We start from the raw sequence: 25,866 nt of genomic DNA, 5'->3' as shown, positions 1-25,866 counted from the left end.
ATGTACTGTTTATTTACATCCACTATTCTCCCCCCCCATTTAAATAGTATTTTTATACAGCTTTACAAGGCGAAACAACGACAACCCCACCTCAAGGTGGTTTACAGGAAGGAGGTGGAGAACTCCATAAAATAATTTAAAATATAGAGAATAAACTGAAATTAGTAGCATAAATAAAAATCCCCCCTCCAGGTGAGAACTGTAGTAATAAACATTAAAAATAAGAAAATTGTGGAAAGAGTTACCATTATGACTTTAAAGAGATACAAATCAACAAAGCCCTGTATTTATGCATTTCCCCCAGGAAGCAAAATAGATAAATAAATCCTTATGCACCTGAAAACAAAGGGTTTCTGAATGATACCATCTGCCATTCAACAAGCACACAAGTGTCTCTGGAATGAATGAAGGAAAAACATAGCAATGCATTAAAAATGGACCACATGACATTTGTTGCTCACTTTCTAGGGTAGGAGAATCAAGACCAGAAATGACTGAGCAATCTATAATGATCCAGTCCATATCTGTGTGGCACTTCCACCCTCCCTGGTTTAGTTTGAACAGTTGTTGGATAAATAGTGGTGTCTTTTCAAAATAAGCTGCAAATATCAATGTGCCCTCGTCAAAACAGTCGATATGAATACTCAGAGTTTCTAGCACCCCCCAAAAAGCAAACAAACCCTTGTTAACTGGAAATAATGTGTACATCTGGAGGAAAACAAATAATATCGCCAAAGGACTCTCAATTAGAAGCAGATTATAACAGGCTTTTGGAAAAGACTAAAGGCAACATTTGCAGCCGCTGAGTGCAGGGTTTAGCAAGCAGCCTCAGGATTGCAGACTTGATTGCAGTAATGGCCATTATGACAGCCGGTTCCTAGAATGGCAGCAATAAACTAGTATAACCTCTATGGAAATTTCACACAATTTCATATTGCCTTAATATGTGCATAAGGACTGAACCTAGCTGAAAGGAACAGTTGCATGGGCTGTTTTGGGAAGGATTAAATGCACCCTCTTAATTCTTCCCTTGCCATGTTGATCGCACCTGCATGGCAGGTGTAACCTTCTCTTCCTTCCTTCCAGGATTTAAGCTATAGAGACAATTACTGAGGCATCCTCAGGGACAATTTAAAAAAAAATGCACATTTATACTATCAATAACTATAACAGTCTTGATTACAAGATCTGTTGCAGGTGTAACAGATTTGTAACAGAAATACCAATTATAATTATCCCTGCAAAAGCCTCAATAGTATATCATTCATCTTCTTTAGATACTAGCAGTAATGGAATAGGTATAATTGCAGTGTCCAGATGGCATCATTCTCTCTCCATACCTTTCACACTGGATTTGTGGAGACCCAGAGTTCTCTTTCTTTCTTAAGCAGCAGGTAGGGCGGTGGTGATAGAATAGAACATGGAAAGGAAATCCACCAGTGTGTGTGTGCAGAAATAAAACACACACTTGACAGTGCGCCCACTCAAACAGGTGCAGAAAGATATTCTCACGCCCCTTTTCATTTCTAAATATTTAGTTAACCTGAAGCAGGCTTTTAAGGTATAAAAATAAGATGGGTCTGAAATTCCACCAGTGTGAAGAGAAAGAAACTAGTAAGCCCTCCTAACAGCAGCAACAAAATCACTTATGTTCTGCTCCAAAATACCCCTTTCCTTCTATGTTCTGAATCTCTGGCCTACCTGGCTGCAAGTCAGTATGTCCAGTCTGAAGTCCAAAGCCCAGGGGTCAACCATACAAGCAAAGCCCAAATTCCGAAGGCCAGGAAATGCAGTCCAGGGTCAATCCCAGTAGGGAAGCCTGAAGTCCCCCATTCAGGAGACTGTCCAGAGTCAAATTCAAAGCAGAGTCCTGCGGAGGCCCAGGAGCATCCAGGCCAAAGTCCACCAACAAGGGTGGTTGAACAGACACAGCACATCAGCTCTGCTTCCTTTTCACACTTTGCAGGCTGATTGCAGCATCTGGGCTTGATGAGGCAGGTGACCATCACCTGCTCCAAGCCTACTCCAGCTTAGAAATCACACCCCTCCTTCCAGAGCCAACGAGCCCTACCTGGCCAGCTAGGGAGTTGGGCTATGGGCCCTTGCCTGCCTCAGCCTCCTAGAGCACCACTCCTGCTGTTCACTATTCCTCAGAGGTAACCATGTTCATGGGAACAGGGGGCCCTCTGGCTCTGAAGATGGGTCCTGCCGCTCTGGTTACTGTGTACTGTCCTACATCCCCTCACCATCTGTCACCCTGTGAGTACTGCCTTCCTCATTCCCAGCTTGCCCTGGTGTGTCCTAGTCCCGGCTACCCCCCTCGCCAGGATCCTCTTCCTCCTCACTGCCATCCTGCCAGTTCATGACATTCTAGAATTTAAAAGCCACAAACATTAAAAAGCAGGAGGTTCCCATGCAGACACAACCTTAGCTGGAAGGAAAGCTTCTGACACCAATTATCTGAACTGGGTTTATGGCACAGAATGTACATAGACATGCTGGCTTCTTGGAGATCAGAGTTGTCAGAATATCTTCAGTGTAGCTTCTGTGAAGGACAAGGAAACTGTTGGTTTAGCAGGGATTAAGAGGTGGAAAAGACGGAAGTAACTGGGGGAAAGACCAACATGGTAGAGGTTCAGCAATGTCTACACTGGCTTGGTCATGTCCTCAGAATGGAAGATGACGAGGTCCCCGTCAAGGATGTGCTCTACAGGGAGTTGGCTTCAAGCACCAGGCCTGTTGGCAGATCAACTCTGCATTACAAAGATGTCTGCAAACATGACATGAAGGCTGGCAACATCAACCCCACCATGTGGAAATCCCTTGTAGACTGCAGTGCCTGGAGAAAGTCAGGTCATGCATAGATAGCAGTGACCAGAGAAGGAATGACAACTGGGAGGAGTGCAGAGAGGAGAAATGCCATGGTGCATCTGCAGCAGCCAACCAGATGCCTTCATCTGCCCCGGCTGTAATGAAACATGTCTCTCCTGTATCGGTCTCTGAAGCCACAGCAGGTGCTGTAACCTTCCAACAGTTTGACTTCACTGACAAAGGCACACTCCTCCATTGTCTCCTGAGACAGATGGATGCCAGCAACAATACTAGGGGCAAGAGATGATGGTAATAATAATAATAATAATAATAATAATAATAATAATAATAATAATTTATACCTCACCCATCTGGCTGGGTTTTCCCAGCCACTCTGGGTGGCTTCCAGCAAAATATTAAAATACAATAATTCATCAAATATTAAAAGCTTCCCCACCTTTCACCCTAAGGTCCCTGGGTGGGATACAATTAAAACAGAACCTTAAAAATATTGTGGCACAGGGAACAGGCAGAGAAATGGGAAGCTGAAAGAAGGGGTGATGTAAATATAAAAATGTTTTAGAAGTTTGTCTGGTCAGATAACCACTTAAATTCTGGAAACTTTGTGAAGGAATGGAATGCTATTCATAAGTCTGCTCTAATAACTCATTTGTTTATTTAAAATGGGCAGAGGAAATAATGATGCAAGAAGGAGATACTGAGAGAGGGAGCCACGGAGCACGGGCTTAATTTGGAGCACAGGGTTATCAGTAAGCTAATGGAACACAGCTCTAGCTCTCCATTCCATTGGAATCAGGAGAAGCTGTGGAAGTGTTGGACTGGAGTTTGGAAGCAGTGATTGACTGGATGGGGTGGATATACTGAGGCTGGACCCTGAAAAGATGGAAGTACAGGGGGGCAGGAAAATGAGGTTTGGCTATCCCATGTACTGGTTTGCACTAACTAGCCAATTCTTTGGATTCTAGTAGCCTGACATCTGTCTCCTGCCTCTTCCAAGAAGAGTTATGAAAAGAAGGAACTTCACATTGCCTGTGTGCCTAAAACCGCCTTTGCAGCCACAAAGGGAATTAATAAAATTACAAATCAGTATTTATTTTCGCAGCAGAATATCCTGTAAATCCCCTCATTATTCAGCTTGCTCTTGCTCTTTAGAATGCTTATTGAGGGGGCTTATTGAAGCCAAATGGATGAGTAGGGCTCTCTTTAGTCTTCCGGGGCTTCAGAGAAAATCTTTGCTCTCCTTTGGCTATTTGCACAGTTGAGCGGGTGGGGGGGGGCCTGAAACCGAAACATTTTATAATCTGTTTAATGTGGCACTTCAAGCTGTTTCTCACATCAGCGTAAATGTCATTGTGCTGCAGACCTCAGTATACATCTCAGGACACCAAGGAGCAGTATTGATATTCATGTTCATAATTAACATTTGCTGCAGCAACCGTTTGTATATACACTGCAGGGAAATGTGTGAAGACTGGGCAGTATTCTCATAGGCCAATATAACAATATGACCTCCTTTGCAGTTGCCCGAATGGATAGCTTTCAGTGGGAAATATTTCACAGTGAGGTTTACAGGATTAACTCTCACATCATGATGGGGGAAGAAATTTAGTTTAGTTCATGTTTACAGGTGAACTTACATGAGTCACACTTTCTGAAACAATACAAAACTGAAACAGAGCCATCCTTTGAAAGTTTCGCTTCTCAAAATTTTGCAATGCAGTTCTCAAGCCAAGTAATGTGTTCAAATCTATATATACTAGGGTAAGGTGTGTGTATAAATGCATGCATTAGTGAAAATAGCATACAACACATTCTATTTGGGGGGGAACACTTTGCAAAAATGTGTATATGAGGAATTCCCACTAAAATGCTGATGAATTTTCATCAGTGATTTTATATATATATATATATATATATATATATATATATATATATATATATATATATATACACACACACACACACACACACACACACACACACACACACACACACACACATACACACACACACACACACACACACACACACATATATATTCTCTAAAAAGTTGTACTCTGATGTGGAAATGTGGAGAACCAAATTTAAGATTGGGGAAATGAGAAACTAAGAGTAACCAAAATGGACATGTTTGCCCAGCCCTTCTCTCACAACATAGTGTTTGCTTTGCCAGCTCAGGAGCCTACCTTTCTTCACTTCACAAAGTTACTAGCAGAGCAATCCTATATTCAGGATTTGACAGAAGTCATGTTTTGCCCACAGAACTCAAGACATGCCTCCAGCATAAAACATACACTGGCAGAACACTCCCCCCCCCCTTGTGTAGCTCTTTTGTTGAAGAGAAACCAGCATTCTGGCCAATTCATATGGGAGGATGATTTTTAGATCTACCCTTTCTTACCATGCAGAGTGCCAGCCTGTATGATTTTACACATATTGAAAAGGAGTGTAAACCGAACTCTGGATCTGTGCATTTTAAGTTTAGTTATATTATTTCTAAGTGAATGTTGCATTCATATGCGAATTTAGACAGGTAGCCACACAAGCTCTTTCAGATGGTCTTTAAATGTAGTATCTCCATTTAAGGTGAGGGATGGGGAGTTTAAGTTGTGAGTATGAATTTTGGATTTAAAAATGGAAACAAACTGTTGTGCAGCTGTGTGAAGCATGGAATATTTAGAGGCTGAGGTCTGTTTCTTGATTTTTGTTTTCCTGTTGCGTATTTTCTAGGCATTTACTAAAATCCTAAAGTCTAGGATTCTCTGGGAAACCAGTAAATGAAGTGAAATTAACAGAAGCTTTGCCAGAAAATAGAAGACATATACTATATATGGAAACAAACACATTTTCTATATTTAGTAAAATTCCTCTCTTCTTCTATTCCCAGGGGGTTATAACATAAATGATGTCATGTTTTACTGGACGAGGGGAAATGATTCCGTTAAAGGCTTAGAAACCCTTCGACTGGCGCAGTACACAGTAGAAGACCATTACACCTCTAGTTCTGAAGCTGTCTATGAAACAGGTAGGTAACTCTTCAAGAGTTCATTTACAGTCAAAATCCTGCTTACTTCCTGACCTTTCTGTCTTTCCAGTTCACTTCAATAAAGCTAGTTGGGAATGGTCTGAAGGCAGATGATGATGCTTACTTTCTTTCTCATATTCTATACCTTAAAAAAAAGGAAGAATCCAGAGTGGCCAACAGCATATAAAACACAGCAATTAACAGATGTCACAGCATTAAAATAGAATTAAAAAAATAATAGTAAAGTACATGAAGTAGTGAGGTGCTGCTGCTGAAACTAAGCAGGTTTGGATCTGGCGAGTGTCTGGATGGTAGACTGCATGGGAATCCTATATATGCCACCTTGAGTTTATTAAAGCAATTTAGGATGATGATGATGATGATGATGATGATGAATTAAAAAAACTTGGCTGTGCTGCCGTACCTTGACTGCTTGACTAAAAACCTTTATTGTATACCAAGTCGTCTGAATCCGATGCATGCCCACTCAGCTATACATTTACTCCCAAGTAAATGTATACAGGATTACAGTCTCTGTTAGCAGTATATTATTAAGGTTAGGAGAACATCTGTACAAAACTTTCAAGCCAAGAAGAATACCCCCCCCCCAAAAAAAACACACAAAAAATCCCAAATCTATTAGAACCAGTAAAACTAATTGAAATAAATTAAGCACATTAAACAACAGAAGCTCGACTAAATAAACACGTCTTTAAAGCTCATTTAATAGCTGAAATGGATGGGATTTGGCAGGCCGCTGATTATATCCTCTGGGGGCCACCACCAAGAATGTTCTTCCTGCAGGGGGCCACTACGCTCTTAGATGATGGAACCATTAATAGGTTCTCTGACCTGCATCTTCTGCAAATCCTGGTTCTCACAGCTGAAGGCTGCCAGGTCCTAACCTTCCCCCCCCCGCCACCGTTTGCATGCCTCAGTGTGATAAGAACAGTCCGATGCACTGAATTATTATTATTTTCCTTCAGGATGCTCCACACATTTGCTCTTCTACAGAAGATAGAGCTTCTTTTACATACCACATTTGTGATTCTGCATTTAAGTTTCAATGAACGTGCATTGTGCCATTTTTATTTTATACTCTGGTTTCTGCTCAGATCGTATAAATCTTTTGCCTTCCGCTAAAGATTTTTATTTGAGACCATTATTGACTAAGGAAACATCATGACTCGAAGTCCTAACTCACATGAAAAAAAGCAAATGCCTATAAATAGGTATAAAAACACAGATCTCCACTAGCAGACTTCATGTTCAGACAGTATCTTGCTTCTTACATAAGTGGCATCTGCTTGCTTTCCTCACTGCTTCTGCTGCTGGCTAGCCATCGTGCTCGAAGAAGGCTAATGATTCCATATTGCTGCTCTGCCCAGGGAGAAAGCAGAACCTGTTCACTCATCAGAAAATAAAATACATGTTCACTTCTGAATATTTCAGGGAGAGAATACGTAAACAACGCAAAGAAAAGCAAAGTGCAGGCCCTTGTTCTCATTTATATAGGATTATATTTTCTAACAATAAATGAAGTATAGCCAGGATTTTTTTAAAAAAATATAAGGATGTGCTAATAATAACAATTCATGTCATTGTTTCCTTTGGTAGCTTGATTAATTTCCATGTCTTTTTTTCAGCCATTTTTTTTCACTGTGTGCCTGATTGGAGTGGAGGAGAGAGAGAGAGGAAGGTTTTATTAATTTATTTAAATCATTTCCCAATGATTTTAGTAGGCAAATCTTATTTCACATTTGTTTTTTTTTACAATCAGATGAAATTTGCAGGATGGTAGTTCTTCCTTGAGCAGACATAGGCCCAGAGGAGCAACTTGTACCTGCTTTGCTGTATCTCCAGGCTTTTGGGCAGCTTACAGGGGTGTAGGAAGGGGGGTGCGGCCCTCCCTGGGTGTCATCTCTGAGGGGGGTGACCAAATGGTACACCACGGGGGGCAGCACGTACCGCAGGGCCTAGCCTGCAGTGCACCCAAGCCACGAGTCTCTCCTGGGAGTGATGCGGTGGCTCGGGCCCTGCGCTGCCCAAAATGGCAGTGTGGGGCTTGCGTCTGCCAGGCGGACTCCGTGGGCAGCGCGTCCCCCTGGGTGGATCGCCGCAGCGCCCCTGGCAGCTTAGCCAAGTTGTGGTTGGAAGACACACTAATCCAAACTTTGGGTTAGCTGCCATGTTTCCCTCACCTGAAAAGCATGGGAAGAAGCAAAGTGAATTCTGCCTCCTCTTCAGAGGCCAGCAAAATATGCACTAAGCATTGGTTTGGCTTAGAGTGATGGGCAAACACTAAATAGAAATTAGGTATAAGTATGACGGGTGAACTAGCAAGTTGGTGACTGTGTGCTTTAAAAAACCGTGAAGCTTTAAAATAATGTGTTCTGTGTGCTTCTTACCTTGTTTTCTGAATGCTGGTCATAATAATAAAGATTTGATCTGAAGCTTTAAAATATTTAAACTTGTACATGAAGAAGAAACTGTCAATAAATCTAAATGACTTGTTGCATTTCTCTCTCTATTCACTACACAGGGCACTATCCAAAGTTAGTCTTCCATTTTGAGCTCAAGAGGAACATTCTGTATTTTATCCTTGAAACATATGTACCATCTAGCTTGCTGGTTGTCCTCTCCTGGGTGTCATTCTGGATAAGCCAGTCATCAGTGCCAGCCAGAATCTGCATAGGTGAGATACAATAATAAAACACAGGTGCACTGCTCACCCCCTGCCCAGGTCATGTTGTTTTAACATGGAGGAAGCTGCTGCTTTTTTTTGTTCCTCCACCACCTATGTAATGCAGTAAGCCTTGAACCATGGGATCTATGTTGCGTGTCGAGACCCCGCGGCCGCCTCCTCAAGGATGACATAAAACACAAGGACCCAGGATATAAGGTTAATGTTATTGGGCAAAATTTGGCCACAACTTTATTGGTTACAGAATGTGAGCGGTATTGGCTTAGGCATTGGGTGGACCTGACTATATCTGACTCCTGCCCACAGAGCAGGAAGTCCAGTAAGGGTAAACCACTGGTAGGGGGAGCTCCATCGATTCAGACCAACTCGAGCTCCCCTTGGGTTCCCAAGGGGTCGCGGCATGGCCCTAGCCCTGCCCCGGGCTTCGGACAAGATCCACACCCCCGGATTCCTTTAACGGAATACCCTTAAGCTTGGAGGGGCAGGCGATGGCCAGGCCTCCCCTCCCCCATCATAAGGTCACCCAATGCCTAACCGCAACACCTTACAAAGTTGTGACAGTTGCTAAGTGGTAGGCGAAAACCAAATGGCCAAGCCAATCTGCCAAATGGAAAAATTCCTACCAGGCCCCTGACAAGGGCAGGCGACCAACCGAAGTCCAGAGCAAGGCCATTGAGGGAAACCTGCAAGTAGGGAGGGAGGGTGGAAGATTGAGGAAGCCAGCTGAAAGGAAGCCCTCCGGCTCAGGCCTCTCTTTTAAAGGTCCCAGCCCCGCCCCCCAGCCAGCCAGTCGGTCGGCTGTTTGCTGATGTGGCTTGGACTCCTCAGGGCGGCGAGGGACAAAGTCCCCCGCCCACCCGGAAGTGGGAGGGGGACCACGCAGTCCACCGCAACTCCTCCCCACAGGTAAGTGCAGCGGATTTCCAGCTCCTCTGTACACCAACAATACAAGTCCTAGAAACTGGGCAGGGCAGATGCAATGAGCCTAAGGAGCCTCATGTTACCCAGCCGGTGCGAGAATGAACTTCTAGAGCCCCTCTGCAAGTGTAACAAGTGAAACAGCGTAAACATTGGTTCTGTTAGGCATTTTATTCTTGGGTAAAAGTAACGTGTGTGGAAGAGAGCTGAGGTGTGACTACTCTAGCTCCACTGCCACTGTTCCCACCACCCTTCATGGGCTGCAAGAAGAACCACTGCAGGGAGGAGCCTCCTGTCCTTGTGTAAGCTCCTCATGCTATTTAGAAACCTGAAAAAGCAAGGCTCTGCATCATTAGAATGCAAGAGGAACCTACCAGTGGCCCATTGAGTTCATCATCCTGTGGACAGCCTGCAACCTGGAGTCAAGCTCAAGAGCACTCACCCCTCCTGTGGTTTCCCTCAGCTGGTGTTGTTGTTGTTGTTCAGTCGTTCAGTCGTGTCCGACTCTTCGTGACCCCATGGACCAGAGCACGCCAGGCACGCCTATCATTCACTGCCTCCCGCAGTTTGGCCAAACTCATGTTAGTAGCTTCGAGAATACTGTCCAACCATCTCATCCTTTGTCGTCCCCTTCTCCTTGTGCCCTCCATCTTTCCCAACATCAGGGTCTTTTCCAGGGAGTCTTCTCTTCTCATGAGGTGGCCAAAGTACTGGAGCCTCAACTTCAGGATCTGTCCTTCTAGTGAGCACTCAGGGCCGATTTCCTTGAGAATGGATAGGTTTGATCTTCTTGCAGTCCATGGGACTCTCAAGAGTCTCCTCCAGCACCATAATTCAAAAGCATCAATTCTTCGGCGATCAGCCTTCTTGATGGTCCAGCTCTCACTTCCGTACATTACTACTGGGAAAACCATAGCTTTAACTATACGGACCTTTGTTGGCAAGGTGATGTCTTTGCTTTTTAAGATGCTGTCTAGGTTTGTCATTGCTTTTCTCCCAAGAAGCAGGCGTCTTCTAATTTCGTGACTGCTGTCACCATCTGCAGTGATCATGGAACCCAAGAAAGTGAAATCTCTCACTGCCTCCATTTCTTCCCCTTCTATTTGCCAGGAGGTGATGGGACCAGTGGCCATGATCTTAGTTTTTTTGATGTTGAGCTTCAGACCATATTTTGCGCTTTCCTCTTTCACCCTCATTAAAAGGTTCTTCAATTCCTCCTCACTTTCTGCCATCAAGGTTGTATCATCAGCATATCTGAGGTTGTTGATATTTTTTCCGGCAATCTTAATTCCGGTTTGGGATTCATCCAGCCCAGCCTTTCGCATGATGAATTCTGCATATAAGTTAAATAAGCAGGGAGACAATATACAGCCTTGTCGTACTCCTTTCCCAATTTTGAACCAATCAGTTCTTCCATATCCAGTTCTAACTGTAGCTTCTTGTCCCAAATAGAGATTTCTCAGGAGACAGATGAGGTGATCCGGCACTCCCATTTCTTTAAGAACTTTCCATAGTTTGCTGTGGTCGACACAGTCAAATGCTTTTGCGTAGTCAATGAAGCAGAAGTAGATGTTTTTCTGGAACTCTCTAGCTTTCTCCATAATCCAGCGCATGTTTGCAATTTGGTCTCTGGTTCCTCTGCCCCTTCGAAATCCAGCTTGCACTTCTGGGAGTTCTCGGTCCACGTACTGCTTAAGCCTGCCTTGTAGAATTTTAAGCATAACCTTGCTAGAGTGTGAAATGAGTGCAATTGTGCGGTAGTTAGAGCATTCTTTGGCACTGCCCTTCTTTGGGACTGGGATGTAAACTGATCTTCTCCAATCCTCTGGCCACTGCTGAGTTTTCCAAACTTGTTGGCATATTGAGTGTAGCACCTTAACAGCATCATCTTTTAGGATTTTAAATAGTTCAGCTGGAATATCATCACTTCCACTGGCCTTGTTGTTAGCAAGGCTTTCTAAGGCCCATTTGACTTCACTCTCCAGGATGTCTGGCTCAAGGTCAGCAACCACACTACCTGGGGTGCATGAGACCTCTATATCTTTCTGGTATAGTTCCTCTGTGTATTCTTGCCACCTCTTCTTGATGTCTTCTGCTTCTGTTAGGTCCTTTCCACTTTTGTCCTTAATTGTGGTAATCTTTGTACGAAATGTTCCTTTCATATCTCCAATTTTCTTGAACAGATCTCTGGTTTTTCCCATTCTGTTATTTTCCTCTATTTCTTTGCATTGCTCGTTTAGAAAGGCCCTCTTGTCTCTCCTTGCTATTCTTTGGAAATCTGCATTCAATTTCCTGTATCTTTCACTATCTCCCTCGCATTTTGCTTGCCTTCTCTCCCCCGCTATTTTTAAGGCCTCATTGGACAGCCACTTTGCTTTCTTGCATTTCTTTTTCATTGGGATGGTTTTCGTTGCTGCCTCCTGTATAATGTTACGAGCCTCCATCCACAGTTCTTCAGGCACTCTATCCACCAAATCTAAGTCCTTAAACCTGTTTTTCACTTCAACTGTGTATTCATAAGGAATTTGATTTAGATTGTATCTTACTGGCCCAGTGGTTTTTCCTACTTTCTTCAGTTTAAGCTGGAATTTTGCTATAAGAAGCTGATGATCGGAGCCACAGTCAGCTCCAGGTCTTGTTTTTGCTGAGTGTATAGAGCTTCTCCATCTTTGGCTGCAGAGAATATAATCAATCTGATTTCGATGTCGCCCATCTGGTGATGTCCATGTGTAGAGTTGTCTCTTGTGTTGTTGGAAAAGAGTGTTTGTGATGACCAGCTTGTTCTCCTGACAGAACTCTATTAGCCTTTGCCCTGCTTCATTTTGAACTCCAAGGCCAAACTTGCCAGTTGTTCCTTTTATCTCTTGACTCCCTACTTTATCATTCCAATCCCCTATAATGAGAAGAACATCCTTCTTTGGTGTCATTTCTATAAGGTGCTGTAAGTCTTCATAGAATTGATCAATTTCAGTTTCTTCAGCACTGGTAGTTGGTGCATAAACTTGGATTACTGTGATGTTAAAAGGACTGCCTTGGATTCGTATCGAGATCATTCTATCATTTTTGAAGTTGCATCCCAGTACAGCTTTCGCCACTCTTTTGTTGACTATGAGGGCCACTCCATTTCTTTTACGGGATTCCTGCCCACAGTAGTAGATATGATAGTCATCTGAACTGAATTCGCCCATTCCCGTCCATTTTAGTTCACTGATGCCTAGGATGTCAATGTTTATTCTTGCCATCTCATTTTTGACCACATCCAGCTTACCAAGGTTCATGGTTCTTACATTCCAGGTTCCTATGCAATACTTTTCTTTACAGCATTGGACTTTCCTTTCGCTTCCAGGCATATCCGCAACTGAGTGTCCTTTCGGCTTTGGCCCAGCCGCTTCATCAGCTTTGGATCTACTTGTACTTGTCCTCCGCTCTTCCCCAGTAGCATGTTGGACGCCTTCCGACCTGAGGGGCTCATCTTCCAGCGTCATATCTTTTATATGCCTGTTGTCTTTGTCCATGGAGTTTTCTTGGCAGGGATACTGGAGTGGGTTGCCAGTTCCTCCTCCAGGTGGATCACGTTTGGTCCAAACTCTCCACTATGACCTGTCCATCTTGGGTGGCCCTGCACGGCATAGCTCATAGCTTCCCTGAGTAATTCAAGCCCCTTCGCCACGACAAGGCAGTGATCCATGAAGGGGCCCTCAGCTGGTACTCAAACTCATACTGCCACTGTGTAGGCGTAGGTAAACCATGGCCATCTATACAGCCTTATCTTCCATGAATTTGTCTAATCCTCTTTTCAAGCCATCCAAGTTGGTGGCCATCACTGCCTATATCATGTGGGGGATATTACTCCAACTCATGGGGGGCTGCGGGGACAGTGTTGGGGGAAGGGAAAGCTTGCGTGCAGAGCATCCCTCCCTCACTGCAGGCTGATTTTACACAGAAGTAGACTGCCTGTGTGGGGCTATTGTGGTGCACGTATCTCCTATGCATTCTGCAATACTCAATACATGGGGATGCAGGACTTCAGTGTCCCTCTTCCGGCATTCAGTACAAGTGAGCTAGCCCTTTCCACTGGGTACCAATGCCCTAGCTACTGACCAAGCTGGCCAAGCCCCCAAGGTGACACATGATCTGCATCAGTATGAAGGTCACCTCATGGGCAGATGGAGGGTTCCTTTTCCCCTTGGAGGGAGCCCTGTGTGTCCTTATGTACACAGCCCCCTTTCAAAAAGTGGTAACGATCAGATGTGGCTCATGCTCTGGTGGGAAAGGTGGCAACAACAAAATATGGAAATAGACTGAGTTAGGTCAATCTAAGAGCACCGACTCTTAATTCACATTGGCTCTCCAGGATCCGAGAGAGAGAGAGATTGATTTTACAGCCACCTGCAATCAAAGATCAATTCAGGGGTTGACCTTGGGGCCTTCTACATGGAAAAACATGTGCTCACCAAACCTGTCTACATGTTATGGTGGCTCATGTGAAAAGAAGTGTGGTGTAGTGGTCAGTGTCAGACTAGGACTTGGGAGACCAGGGTTCAATCCCCACTTGGCATGAAGCTCACTGGGTGGCTTTGTATTCCCTTTCGCCACCAAAATTATGGTAATTCACAAAGTTATACATCGTTTCTCCAAGACTAACTTAGAGAGTAATTCGGACATCTCTTACCCTCACTTTTTTCTTTCTTTCTTTTTTACTCTGCCCCTTTTTGACCATGGTGCAGAACTTTACCTTAAACTTTATCCGAAGTAGTCTTAACACCTCAAAATCTTCATACGTTAAACATTTTCTGCATTTCCTTCCAAATGAGGTGGGTTAAAATGAGATGACAGAAGACCTCACCATCAAGTAAATATTGAGCAGCTTCTGCTCAGAGGCAGCAGGAGATGGTGTTGCTGCTAATCATGCAAGATCACCTCTGATTTCTCGTTTTGTTTCTGTAGGTGTTACAACTGTGCTCACCATGACAACTCTTATGATGGGAGCCAGGACATCACTTCCTAATGCTAATTGCTTCATTAAGGCAATTGATGTCTACCTGGGTATTTGCTTTAGTTTTATCTTTGGCGCATTACTGGAGTATGCAGTAGCTCATTTCTGCACCCTGAATCGATCTGGAATGAAGAAGCTCACAAAGGTATTTGTTTTGTTTTAATTCCTCCATTTACTGACTTCCGCAGCCTCTCTTCAAACCCTCCTGTCCGTTGCTTCCTCTGCTACGAAAGCACATCATGATTCCAACTTTTAGCAGCTCTTTACAATATACATTCGCTGCCTGCTGTAGCATGACCAGGTTTCGCCTTGCTTCTGCCATTATTCACTGCAAATTGGTTCCCAATTTCTTTCCGGACTCAGTTCAAAGTGGTGACCATCACTTTGAAATCCTGTATGGCTTGGACCCAGCACTATTAAAAGAATGCTAGGTGTGATCATCAGGGAAAGCTCTGCCCTGTAAACCACCAGCAGTTGGTGGGCATAAAGGACCATTTGCTTTTCAATGCTCAGAAAGACCGTGAAAGATTGTCTTCATTATTAATATTGTCTCATCCCCTGATCAGAGAGCTTTTTATGTGCTGCTGCTAACAATAGCTGGTGTCTGGTATTAATTTGTGTTTTTGATTTATTTATTTTTTGTTGTTCATTATTGCATTGAGGCCCTTTCTGTGCCCCCAAAGTGGCGTATAAATACTGAAATAAATATATCCCCCATCATGGTCTTATTGTGACTATTGTGTGGTTCAGGAGCACAATGGTCTTGATCCAGCATGAAACAGAATGAGATGGTAGAACAGAGTGTCATTTCAGACTGTGGTGGGACATCACATTTCTGAATGTGTCTTGATGTAAAAAAAAAGGTTTTGCTTTTTACTTGCAGGAAGCTCAGTGCAATGAAAACTGGCATCATCCCTCCTGAACTGCCGTGGTTCATTGTTTTGCACAGGTAGATCAGGTGTTGGTGACAGCAACCTCTGTGTTTGCCACATGGCACCTCCAGGTCTCCTGGTGAATCCTTTGGGACTTTGTGGGGGATACTTTTCTATGCAAACTAGCAGACACGGTAGACAAGTGTGTTTACAGGCACAGGTCTGGTCTTACAGGTCTTTACTGAGAGAACTACAGTTGACAAGTAACATTGTTGATTGCCCTGTAAAGTTTGAATGGGCCCTGAGAGGTTTGTGAATATACACTGTTCTGCTACCAGTTAGCACTGCTATGTGCCACCGCGCAATGTGAAATGCCACCGTGCCTTTATGTTGTGCTTCAGTCATCCAGAGCAAAAGAAGGTAACATGGGAAGAAAGAGAAACCTGTACCCAGTCCTAAACGAATCCTCAAATGTTCCAAGGTCCTGAACTGAGAAATATATTCTAGCTGCTAGCAATTCATTGGCCTGCACCGTCCAAAATCTTACAGCGGACAAAAAGAGGAATGGGGAAATGTTTGTAAGAAGTGTAGAGCCCTTACCGACAAGTCACATTCCCATCCCTGATAAATGTTGTGGCGCTCTCTAGTAGGCAGCACAATATAGAAAACCATGAAAATGGATAACTTCCCACAAAAGCGACCTCTTCTCTCCATCCTGTGGACTGTTGGATTTGAACAAACACATCCATTAATAGAAGCAAGAAGCAGCAGCAGATGCCATTTCCAGTAGGTTTCAGCTGTTGTGCAGTTGCTTTCCATAGATCCTGCAACTGATTTTTATATCCTTTTATACTGCCATCTGCTTGCTATTCTCTCCTTAGGAGCAGGAACGGAGAGCAGAGTAAATAGCATTACTATTTAAAAATACACTCAAAAGTTGAGCTCCCTTTTGATATGCAAGGTTGATTTTCATAATGTGAAACAGTTTAATTTCCCCTTTTTTCTCTCTCTCTCGGAGGCCCTCAGCAGTCCTTTAAATGTCCCCCGATAGCAGATAGGTATTTGTCATTCTATTACAGATTCTCTTTCTTCTCTTCGCTAGGGCAATAGGATAAGTAAACTTGTGCTAGAAACGCGCCTTGTTAAGGTTCCTTAGAGAAGAGCGTATTCTAACATACAGACACTAAGCTGATAACTTGCCATGCCAGATGCTGGATTTCACACATGGTTTAGCTTCCTCTTAGGGAACATAAAGGAGCTAAAAGCAATCTGATAAAGCATCAGCCACCTGCAAACAAGTTTCAGAAAACCGGAAAAGAAAAAAGAATGTGTGTTTAGCATCCTTTCCCGCTGTGCAATAAACCTGCTGCTTAAAACAATTTAAAAAATAAAATAAAAAATAAATCATTTTAGCATAAAACCCCCCAGATATGTTCAACTGGAAAAAATGCACCCTAAAAAAGAAAAACAACCCAGATAGATGCGTCCATAAAAGTTTATAGATGATCACCTGTACCATTTCCCTTTACAATGAGTGATAAGGAGGTTGCTTCCCTTAGCATTTCGTATTTTTATTTTCTAAGTTACGGTGCCAGTGTCTAAGCAATGTAAACGTTGTTTATGCCATAATGGAAAGTCATAAGTGAAGCTGATCCACTTTAATGTTGAGAAGATTAGTGAATAAAATGCAGAATTAAATAGCCAAGTGCAGATCTGGCCAGATCCAAAACCTAGTTGCCATGACTAAGATGAGATCTGAGAACATCAAAGGTCATTGTAGATATGAATTGTTTCCTTCATGTCAAATAGGAAGAAAAGACCCATTTTATTTATTTATTTTATTGTAAAGGAAGGCACACGTAGATTTGCCTTCTTCATCAATGTGTATGGAGAAGTCATTGTGGGGAGGGTTCAAACCCAGTTTATTGGTCCTCATCCACTCCACCACTGTGCACAGACAAGCTGCTGAGCTGGTGTAAAAAAATTTCTTAAGAAGCCTAAGAAAACACACACAGTGGAATGTGAATGGTTTTCACTTACTTCCCCCCACAATTATAATCTTTAAGCTTCAAGCCCCAAAGAGTCTAAGGAGCAAAGAAGAAGAAGAAATACACATGTAAGAGAATGAATTTGAAGATGACCTAGAAATCATTCTGCCCCTAAACAAATGTAATTCATGTTCCATTCAGCTAGCAAATATGGGCACTAGTTTCAGGTGTAGTTCAGAGCTTTTTGAATTCAGTGAGCTTTATTAAACTGAACTAGTTTTGTTCCAAGCACTGGTATATCTGTAGCCCTTAGATAAAATGGATCTTTGGCTGATTATTTAAAGGATGTGTGTTATGGAACTGATGATCAAGAGGTTCTGTCCAATTGTGATTCTCACCAGGAGGAGGATGACGAGGCTGAAGAGGAGATCAATGGAGTCCTGTCAGCAATCGCCAACAGTTGCAAGGCTGATAAGATTAACAAGGCTGATGCAGACAAGCTCACCAAAACCTCTGGAGGGAGAAAAGAGGAGAAAAGTAAACACAGCCGGTGTCACTCACCAATGGCAGTGATGAAGAGACTCTTCTGTATATTTGACTGCTTTCATGTTAAAAACCCATACCACATAGACAATTATGCCCGGCTTTCCTTCCCATTATCATTTATCATAATAAATGTTTTTTACTGGGTTTATTATTTGTATTTCTAAGCTTTTGAAAACCTCTCATGGAATAGTGTGGCAAGTGTAGCAAAGGGGAACAGTTGCACAGAGTTAAGTCAGGGAAAAGATTTTACTCTGCAGGGCAATACAATATCAAAAGAAGACTGTCATTTTATTGAGTAGTTATTCTGTTGAGTTTCTGGTTAAATTACTGTCCACCTGTTAAGACTACTGTAGTATAAAATCTATTGCTGGTCATCTGTTAAATGACTGTATTTTTTAAATTGACTTCATTTTTAGCATGCATTTTCCTATTGTTTGTAACATTTACTGAATGGCACAACATTTTTTTAACTACCTGTAAAGCTTTGTAAAATTGAAATTGGCATAACACTAGTATGAGGCTGTGATGATTAATATGTTTGAAAATTAAAACAAGAAGGAAGTTATCCTGCCCCCCATGCCGCCTGGTTAGTTTCAATATCTTATTGCCTTTGGCATTGTCAATAATGCATAGACTTTCAAGGATGTTATGTAACAAAGCTCTACCGGTGCCAATTAAATGTTTTCACAAAACAGTAAAAATCACTATGTTAAAGTTTGAACTTATGAATGCAACCAGCAGAATACGGAATTTCACACTAAATCCTTGTAGAAAACTACTACAGGTTCCAAGAGACTCATTTTTAATGAATATTTGGAAGAATTCTGTGATGGCTTTTGGCGGAGAAGATACTAAAAATGGATGCCTTTCTTAGATGCAGTCTCCACAAGGCTTAAGTCTGCATCTTTTCTTTACTGGGATTTTAAGTCTGATGGTCTCAGTCCCCATACTTGCAGGCCCAGTTCACATGTCAAAGTAAACAATATTTAACCGTTTACCATGGCTGTTTTCCCCTCCACATTAGCATCCTGAGGTACCAAGCCACAATCCCTGGCTCATTGTTATATTCAGTTTGGTGGTCACTGTTTGCTTTGCTCTAGGAAACCATGATAGGTAAGTCAAGAACAAGCCTCATGGCTTGGAGCAAAAAAACACTAGGCCAAGACCCAGGACCGCAATACCTCAAGGGCTGCCTCTGTCCATATAGCATTCAAGATAGCACCATCATTGTTCTCTGTGACCTTGAAATGCCCACCCTATCAAATGGAAGAAAATATTAGAATATTGGAACATTTGTTGGGCCCCTTCCTTTTATACACTATTGATGGATGCAATTAACTGTTCTGTCTTCTTGGTTAGATGTGTGGGTGGCTTTAAATGGGAAAACCTATCTATTTCGGACAACTCTGGAGGAAGGCTGTTATACAACCTGGCACGTCTCCCAAAACAATTTAGATGGAGCAGTTAACAAAGTAAACATTGTCACTATGTTGATAGGATTACTAAGAAACTGTTGCTATTTCTCTCTTTCTCTCTCTCTCTCTTCAGACCATGTCATCGCTTGAGCCAGAAATCCTTTTCAACATTATTTTAAAAGATGTACAAAGGCATTATCAGATCGAGTGATTTCAATTGAAATCCCAAATTCAGTTACACTGTATAGGAAGAAGTTCCATGAAATTCAACGAGGCTTACTTACAAGTAGGTTTGAATAGGCTAGCAGTTTTACTGTGCTGAAAATTGTGTGCACTGCCTTTATTGATTTTCAAGGGGTTCCTCCCCCCAATAATAAATATTTGCCTTTTAGATCACCAGTATGTCTTTGGAAGGAAGTAGTAAGCACTACCAACTAAATTCATGCCCTGAAATGAAGAGGTCAGAAATGGGTGCTTTGGTGCATCCTATAATTTTAACTACCTATTATTTTAACTACCATTATATAATTAGTAGTAATAAAGTTTCAGGTAATTAATAGAATTTCACACATTGGCTTTCTATCCTCTTCCAAGAAAGCCAATGGAGCCTGCTGGTAAGATGCATATTTAACCCTAGCATCTGATTGACTCTGGTCTGCAAAATGCTATGATGTATTTGTTCACCTTTAAGTTTCCGCAAGACTTTGCTGCAGCAGGCTTTAAAAATTGTTATTTTTAAAACTTATTATTATATGTATAGTCCACCTTTCCTGCCAGGAGCTCAAGGTGACATAACACAGTTCTCAACCATCCCTGTGAAATAGGAGAGCCATTGTGGTGTAGTGGTTAAGAGCGGTAGACTCATAATCTGGTGAACCGGGTTCGCGTCTCTGCTCCTCTACATGCAGCTGCTGGGTAACCTTGGGCTAGTCACACTTCTTTGAAGTCTCTCAGCCCCACTCACCTCACAGAGTGTTTGTTGTGGGGGAGGAAGGGAAAGGAGAATGTTAGCCGCCTTGAGACTCCTTCGGGTAGTGATAAAGCGGGATATCAAATCCAAACTCTTCTATTGTCATCTTAATTCTGCTTGTGCATTTCCAATAACCTGCCTAAAGAAAATCCAGCACTGAATGTTTTCTTACACACCTCACATTAGTGCAGTAGATATAGGTAGGTAGTCATGTTGGGTCTGCTGTAGTTGAAACAAAATAAAAAAGCACCTTGGAGACACTGAAGAAGTGTGCATGCACACAAAAGCTCATACCAATAACAAACTTAGTCGGTCTCTAAGGTGCTACTGGAAGGATTTATTTATTTTATTAGTGCAGTACATCATCTGAATTCTAAAAACTTGCAAGAGATCTTGTCAAACAGGGGTGATAAAGGAATATATAGTCATAGCAGGTTTCCTGGAAAGACCTATAAAAGAACAAGTTAATTATTTTAAATACTTGGGAGTTACTTTTCAGTTCACTCTGTTCCGATCACTTCATACTCAAAATATTACAGCGGATACACTGAATATTCTAGCTGTGTTATTGAGGTAACAGGGTCAATTATTGATAGATTTTATGATAAGCTTAGCACATTGCTGTCCCCAAAAAGGCAACAGTTGTAGGATCAGCTTAACGCCAGGAGACAATTCAAGCCATCTTGTGGGGTTTCCCATGAAGAACGTCTTGCTGTGAACAGCAGAAAATCTGCTTGGCTAATTAAATGGGTTATTCCATGAATTAGTTATTGCAATATCGTTGGTGAATAATTGAAAGACGATCTCCTTACAGCGCTGCATGGGAATGATATAATAGTTGCGTTCTTATCTGCAAAGAAATGTAACAAATTGTGTTGCCACTTTTACAAGGAAATCTGATGGATTCAGTATACAGAGGGCTGTTGCATGTGCTACTTTTTCTCTTATGGAGAATGCCTTGTGTGTGAAAAGGCTGTGTCTGCACCATCCCATCTATAGACTGGGCTTCGTACCTGGGGAAAATCATGCATGGCTCTTCATGTTTTGATCACTCTCTTTTTCTGATACCAGTACAATCTCCTGTGCTAGAAAAAGCAATATGTGGCATAATATACTAATCAAAGGAACCAGATTCCTATACATTCACATGCACAGAAGGCATGGTGTACTGACAGGTGGACTACAAATGTACAGTGATCAATGAAGCAGAGCTGTACGTAAAGCCGAAACAAAAAAGAAAAGTTGTTTCTGATGGACTCTAGTCTATAAATCTTATGTCGCAATAAATCTGCTTATTTAAGGTGCCATAATACACTCTTTTGTGTTTTGAAGGAAAAATCTATACCAATGAATCTAGATCAACAGCACGATGCGAAAGCACAGGCATACAATCAATATCAGCTGTAGCTTAGGCACATAAAGATAGAGGTGGGCAGAGCGTTGCTATTTCATGGTGACTATAGTAAGAAATGTAGCCAGAATGAGATTAGGCCAGAAAAGGTTAAAGGTAAAAGTAAAGGACCCCTGGATGGTTAAGTCCAGTCAAAGGCAACTATGGGGTTGTGGCGCTCATCTCGCTTTTATGCCGAGGGAGCCGGCGTTTGTTCACAGACAGCTTTCTAGGTCATGTGGCTAGCATGACTAAACCGCTTCTGGGACACTGTGATGAGTGCCAGAGTGCACGGAAATGCCGTTTACCTTTCCACCACAGCGATACCCATTTATCTTCTTGCACTGGTGTGCCTTCAAACTGCTAGGTTGGCAGAAGCTGGGACAGAGCAACGGGAGCTCACCCCATCGCAGGGATTCGAACCACCGACCTTCTGGTCAGCAAGCCCAAGAGGCTCAGTGCTTTAGACCACAGATAGGGAAAGAGGAGCCAAATGGGAGCCCACATGTACTGCTGGGGGGCAGAAGATTGGGCAGTGTGTTTTTGTCTGAAACAAGCAGAACAAGGGAAATGTCAAGGAAGTGACAATTTGAACTGTCTTCTGCAATGTGTTAGGTTTTTTTTTTTAAATAGTAATGTTAATGTTTTTATTCATAAGTTACCCTGACAGCTTTGGCTGAAGAGCAGCTAATAAATAATGTAAATGAACTAATAAATAAACTAGAATTTCACATTCAGGACCAGCTTTGGCTGAATTTTCACTGAGGTGGTTAAAAAACTAAATGTACGGGCAGCACCACTTCGGACTCCCAAGTTGTTGAAAGTTCCTTCACACATACATTAATCCCTCACATAGAATTTTTTTTAAAAAAAATGGACAGGCATTCAATGGAACATGACTATTAATCTCAGGGTCATGGGTTCCAATTCTACAGTTCTATGAATCTATATGAGCATATCTTTCCTTGCTGCATTAAGTGGTATAACCCAGTCTCTGGATTACCAGTGCATTGTGAATTGGGTGCCTGTCTGTTTGCCCCCCAAATGGCAAGACTTTTGGGGAAAACACACCTAATAAATAAATGATGTTTCATCAATATTTGCCTCAAAAAGAAACAACAATTTTCTCTCGAGAGCAGAAGAGGGCGCTCTCAGATCAACTGTTGCTATGTAGATGTGGTTTGTTTTCGTCTTGGTGTATTACATCCTTGAATGTTTTCTTCTTGCTATGTATTAGATTTAACAAGTTGCCTCCTTTTCATATACTAAACGTTGAAACCTCTCTTTTCAGTCTACATTGTGAGTGAAAGATTTGTTTTGACTGAATTAGTTCTTTAGCTGTGCATTGCTGCCAGAGTCCTGAGGAAAACTCGCTTATTTTATACCCACCAATGAATCTGGCTTTGTCATGATCACAATCAATTTGTGTATTTGCTTTTCACAAAGATCCCTTTGTGCTGTTAAGGGTAGGAAGTGAGCAGCACAAGTATTTGAGACAAAGAGGGTTTTGAGGGGACAGGCCTCCCCCCCCCACAGCAATTAAATTTGCTTTTATGTTTGCCCAAGCAACAATAGAAGTTGATTAACACCCATCTAATTATGAAACAGCACAGCATTTTAAAAAATAATCCCAGCATAGCAACCTGGAACAAAATCAATATGAGGTATTAAAATACACTGAATCATTAGCATTATGTAAAATGATAGCATAGCTAAAGGGGGGGTTCATATAGTGGCTGACACTTAATGCTAAGGCTAAGCAAATGTGGAAAGTGCTCGTTCTGAGTTTTTAATATGCCACAGACTGAAGCTCATCCACCCATCATTGTTATTGCTTTTGAAAACTTCCATTTTGCTCCAATGTCTTCACCAGCTCCCTGTTGTTCTTCAGCCACAAGATGGTGTTTTATATCCTAGAGATTTTTTGGCTTGATATCTCCCAGAGACCACCTCCTCCCAAGAGCGCTATTACAAATTAGAAGGTCCACTTAAGCAGTGCTCATTTTCCTACTCATATTAAAATACTGCCCCTCAATGAGGCCAAACTTAGATTCACAAAATGTTTAGGGGTATGCGTCCCCCCCCCAGGAAAAAGCACTGCTCTTAAGTATACCACCTTAAAAAAGTACAAGCTAAAGCAGCTTACAGAATAATTGTGAGGCTTACCTGTGTGTGCTGACCAGAGTTCTGATGGAAAATGTTGAGCCCTTCCACTGCTTTAATCACTGACACAGTAAATATTGCTTCCACACACCCAATCTCTGAATGTTAAGAGATTTCAGGGTTCCCAGAACATATTTTAAGGATTAGTTTCCTTGAAATTGAGGATTTTGGCATTTCTGTGATGTGTTTATTTACAGACTGAGCATAAGGCTAAAGGCACACACAGACACAGGCCCTTGCCTTTGAGAATCCAGTTGTTTTGGACTATAAATCCCATGAGCTCTGTTGGCTGGGGTTGATGGGAGTTGTAGTACAAAACATATGGAAGGCACCAGATGCTTAATCACTCTACCAAATCCTGGTCCCTATCAGAATTATAGGGGACCCACCAAAGCCATGGCTTTTGATTCTTTTGAAAAATGAGTCTGGCTTCTGCCTTTTTTCAGATCCCACTTTCAGGGCTTGCCAGTTTATTGCTCTCTTTCACACAGGTAACAGCCCCTCCAGCCAGGAGAAGAAAGGCATGTCCCCTATTTAGTTTATGTGGCAACGGATCACCTGTACGTGGCCACATGTTTAGTTATGCAATGGCCCTCCCTGCTGCACAAACAAATTTGTTGTTGTTGTTCAGTCGTGTCCGACTCTTCGTGACTCCATGGACCAGAGCACGCCAGGCACGCCTATCCTTCAATGCCTCTCGCAGTTTGGCCAAACTCATGTTAGTAGCTTCGAGAACACTGTCCAACCATCTCATCCTCTGTCGTCCCCTTCTCCTTGTGCCCTCCATCTTTCCCAACATCAGGGTGTTTTCTAGGGAGTCTTCACTTCTCATGAGGTGGCCAAAGTACTGGAGCCTCAATTTCAGGATCTGTCCTTCTAGTGAGCACAAACAAATTAGCCAGGCTAAACTAATAAACTTTATCAATCTCTTTTCACAAAGAGGTGGTGGCAAAAATTGATTTATTCTAAGCCCAATCTCATTACAATGTACAACATATTAAAATGGCTGCTGTATGGAAAACACGCAGGGTTTGTTCATTCCAAACTAGAGATGTCAGCAAAGGTAACAGCTACATGGTGCGGGGGGGATGGGGACAACTCAGCTGGAATATAGGTCCAGAAGCAACAACTACAAACAGGAAGTAGGAAGCTCTGTAAGCAACCAAATCTCACTCTGAACCCCAAAGTCCTCAGCTGTTCCTCCATACAGTTGAATAATTATTCCTCTGTGACATTCCTGGCTATTCCCATCCACAAATACACCAATCAAATGCCCAGCCAATACCTGTGATTCCCTTTCCCTAGCCCCTCACCTGACAAAGCCCTTTTATTCACTGCCTCACTCCTGAGACTAAGGTTCCTTTAAATATATAACTGATCTGGCCAGGCAGCCCATATCCCTAACTTCAGGTATAATGAGAGAAAGCTACTCTGCATATGTTCAACATCATTTCATTAGCATGCCATATGCAGGCATTGAGAGCTCCGCTGCTAATCCTTAACCTTCATTAAGCTCTGAGGAGTTCCTCTGAAATCGTAATGCAACTGAAGTTGTTGTGCTGTTGGCTGCTTAAGAAATATCATTGCCCTCTCAGCAATATCTTGCTTGCCCTCCTACTTCTATGGGCAAAGAGTGGCAGAAATCATAAACATACTCAACATCTTGTCTTCATCAAGATTTTACAGCCACAGCATCAACACTAGGCTTTTCCTGTTTTGCACTCACTGGCATGCTCTGAGCTTCTGATATGCCCTTCCTACCCAGAAGGCTCTGCAAGTTTGGCCACCCAGTCATGGACTGCCTCTTCATTCTATGTCATGCTTCTAAGAATCACACACTTTGGAGTCCTACTGGAACAGCCAGCATGTCTCTTTCCTCTTTGCCAGCTGTTGCTTTGCAGCTGCTGTGCACCATAATCACCCAGATCATCTTTATTTAGTGGAGTCGGACTCCCCTCTAGAGACCTTAAGTTTGCTGCAATGATCCACAGGAATGAGCTAAGAAAACTGGGGAGAGACAAAAACACTATTCAAGTGGCTAACAGTA

The 25,866-nt window shown here is 42.5% G+C and overlaps 1 protein-coding gene across 1 annotated transcript in view; it reads left to right on the top strand.

The window, feature by feature from the left end:
- The window catches only part of LOC117046860 (gamma-aminobutyric acid receptor subunit pi-like), a 35,004-nt gene extending 16,548 nt beyond the window's left edge, over nucleotides 1–18,456 (top strand). Inside the window, exons 6-9 of the mRNA XM_033149332.1 lie at nucleotides 5,720–5,857; nucleotides 8,400–8,552; nucleotides 14,427–14,620; nucleotides 17,737–18,456. Coding sequence (XP_033005223.1) covers nucleotides 5,720–5,857; nucleotides 8,400–8,552; nucleotides 14,427–14,620; nucleotides 17,737–18,045 — 794 coding nt within the window. The 3' untranslated portion in view covers nucleotides 18,046–18,456. The remainder of the gene's footprint in view (nucleotides 1–5,719; nucleotides 5,858–8,399; nucleotides 8,553–14,426; nucleotides 14,621–17,736) is intronic.
- Nucleotides 18,457–25,866: the final 7,410 nt, after the last annotated feature.

Source organism: Lacerta agilis, chromosome 5 (assembly GCF_009819535.1).
Source record: "Lacerta agilis isolate rLacAgi1 chromosome 5, rLacAgi1.pri, whole genome shotgun sequence".
NCBI lineage: Eukaryota > Metazoa > Chordata > Lepidosauria > Squamata > Lacertidae > Lacerta > Lacerta agilis.
This window is presented reverse-complemented; position numbering and strand designations above follow the sequence as displayed.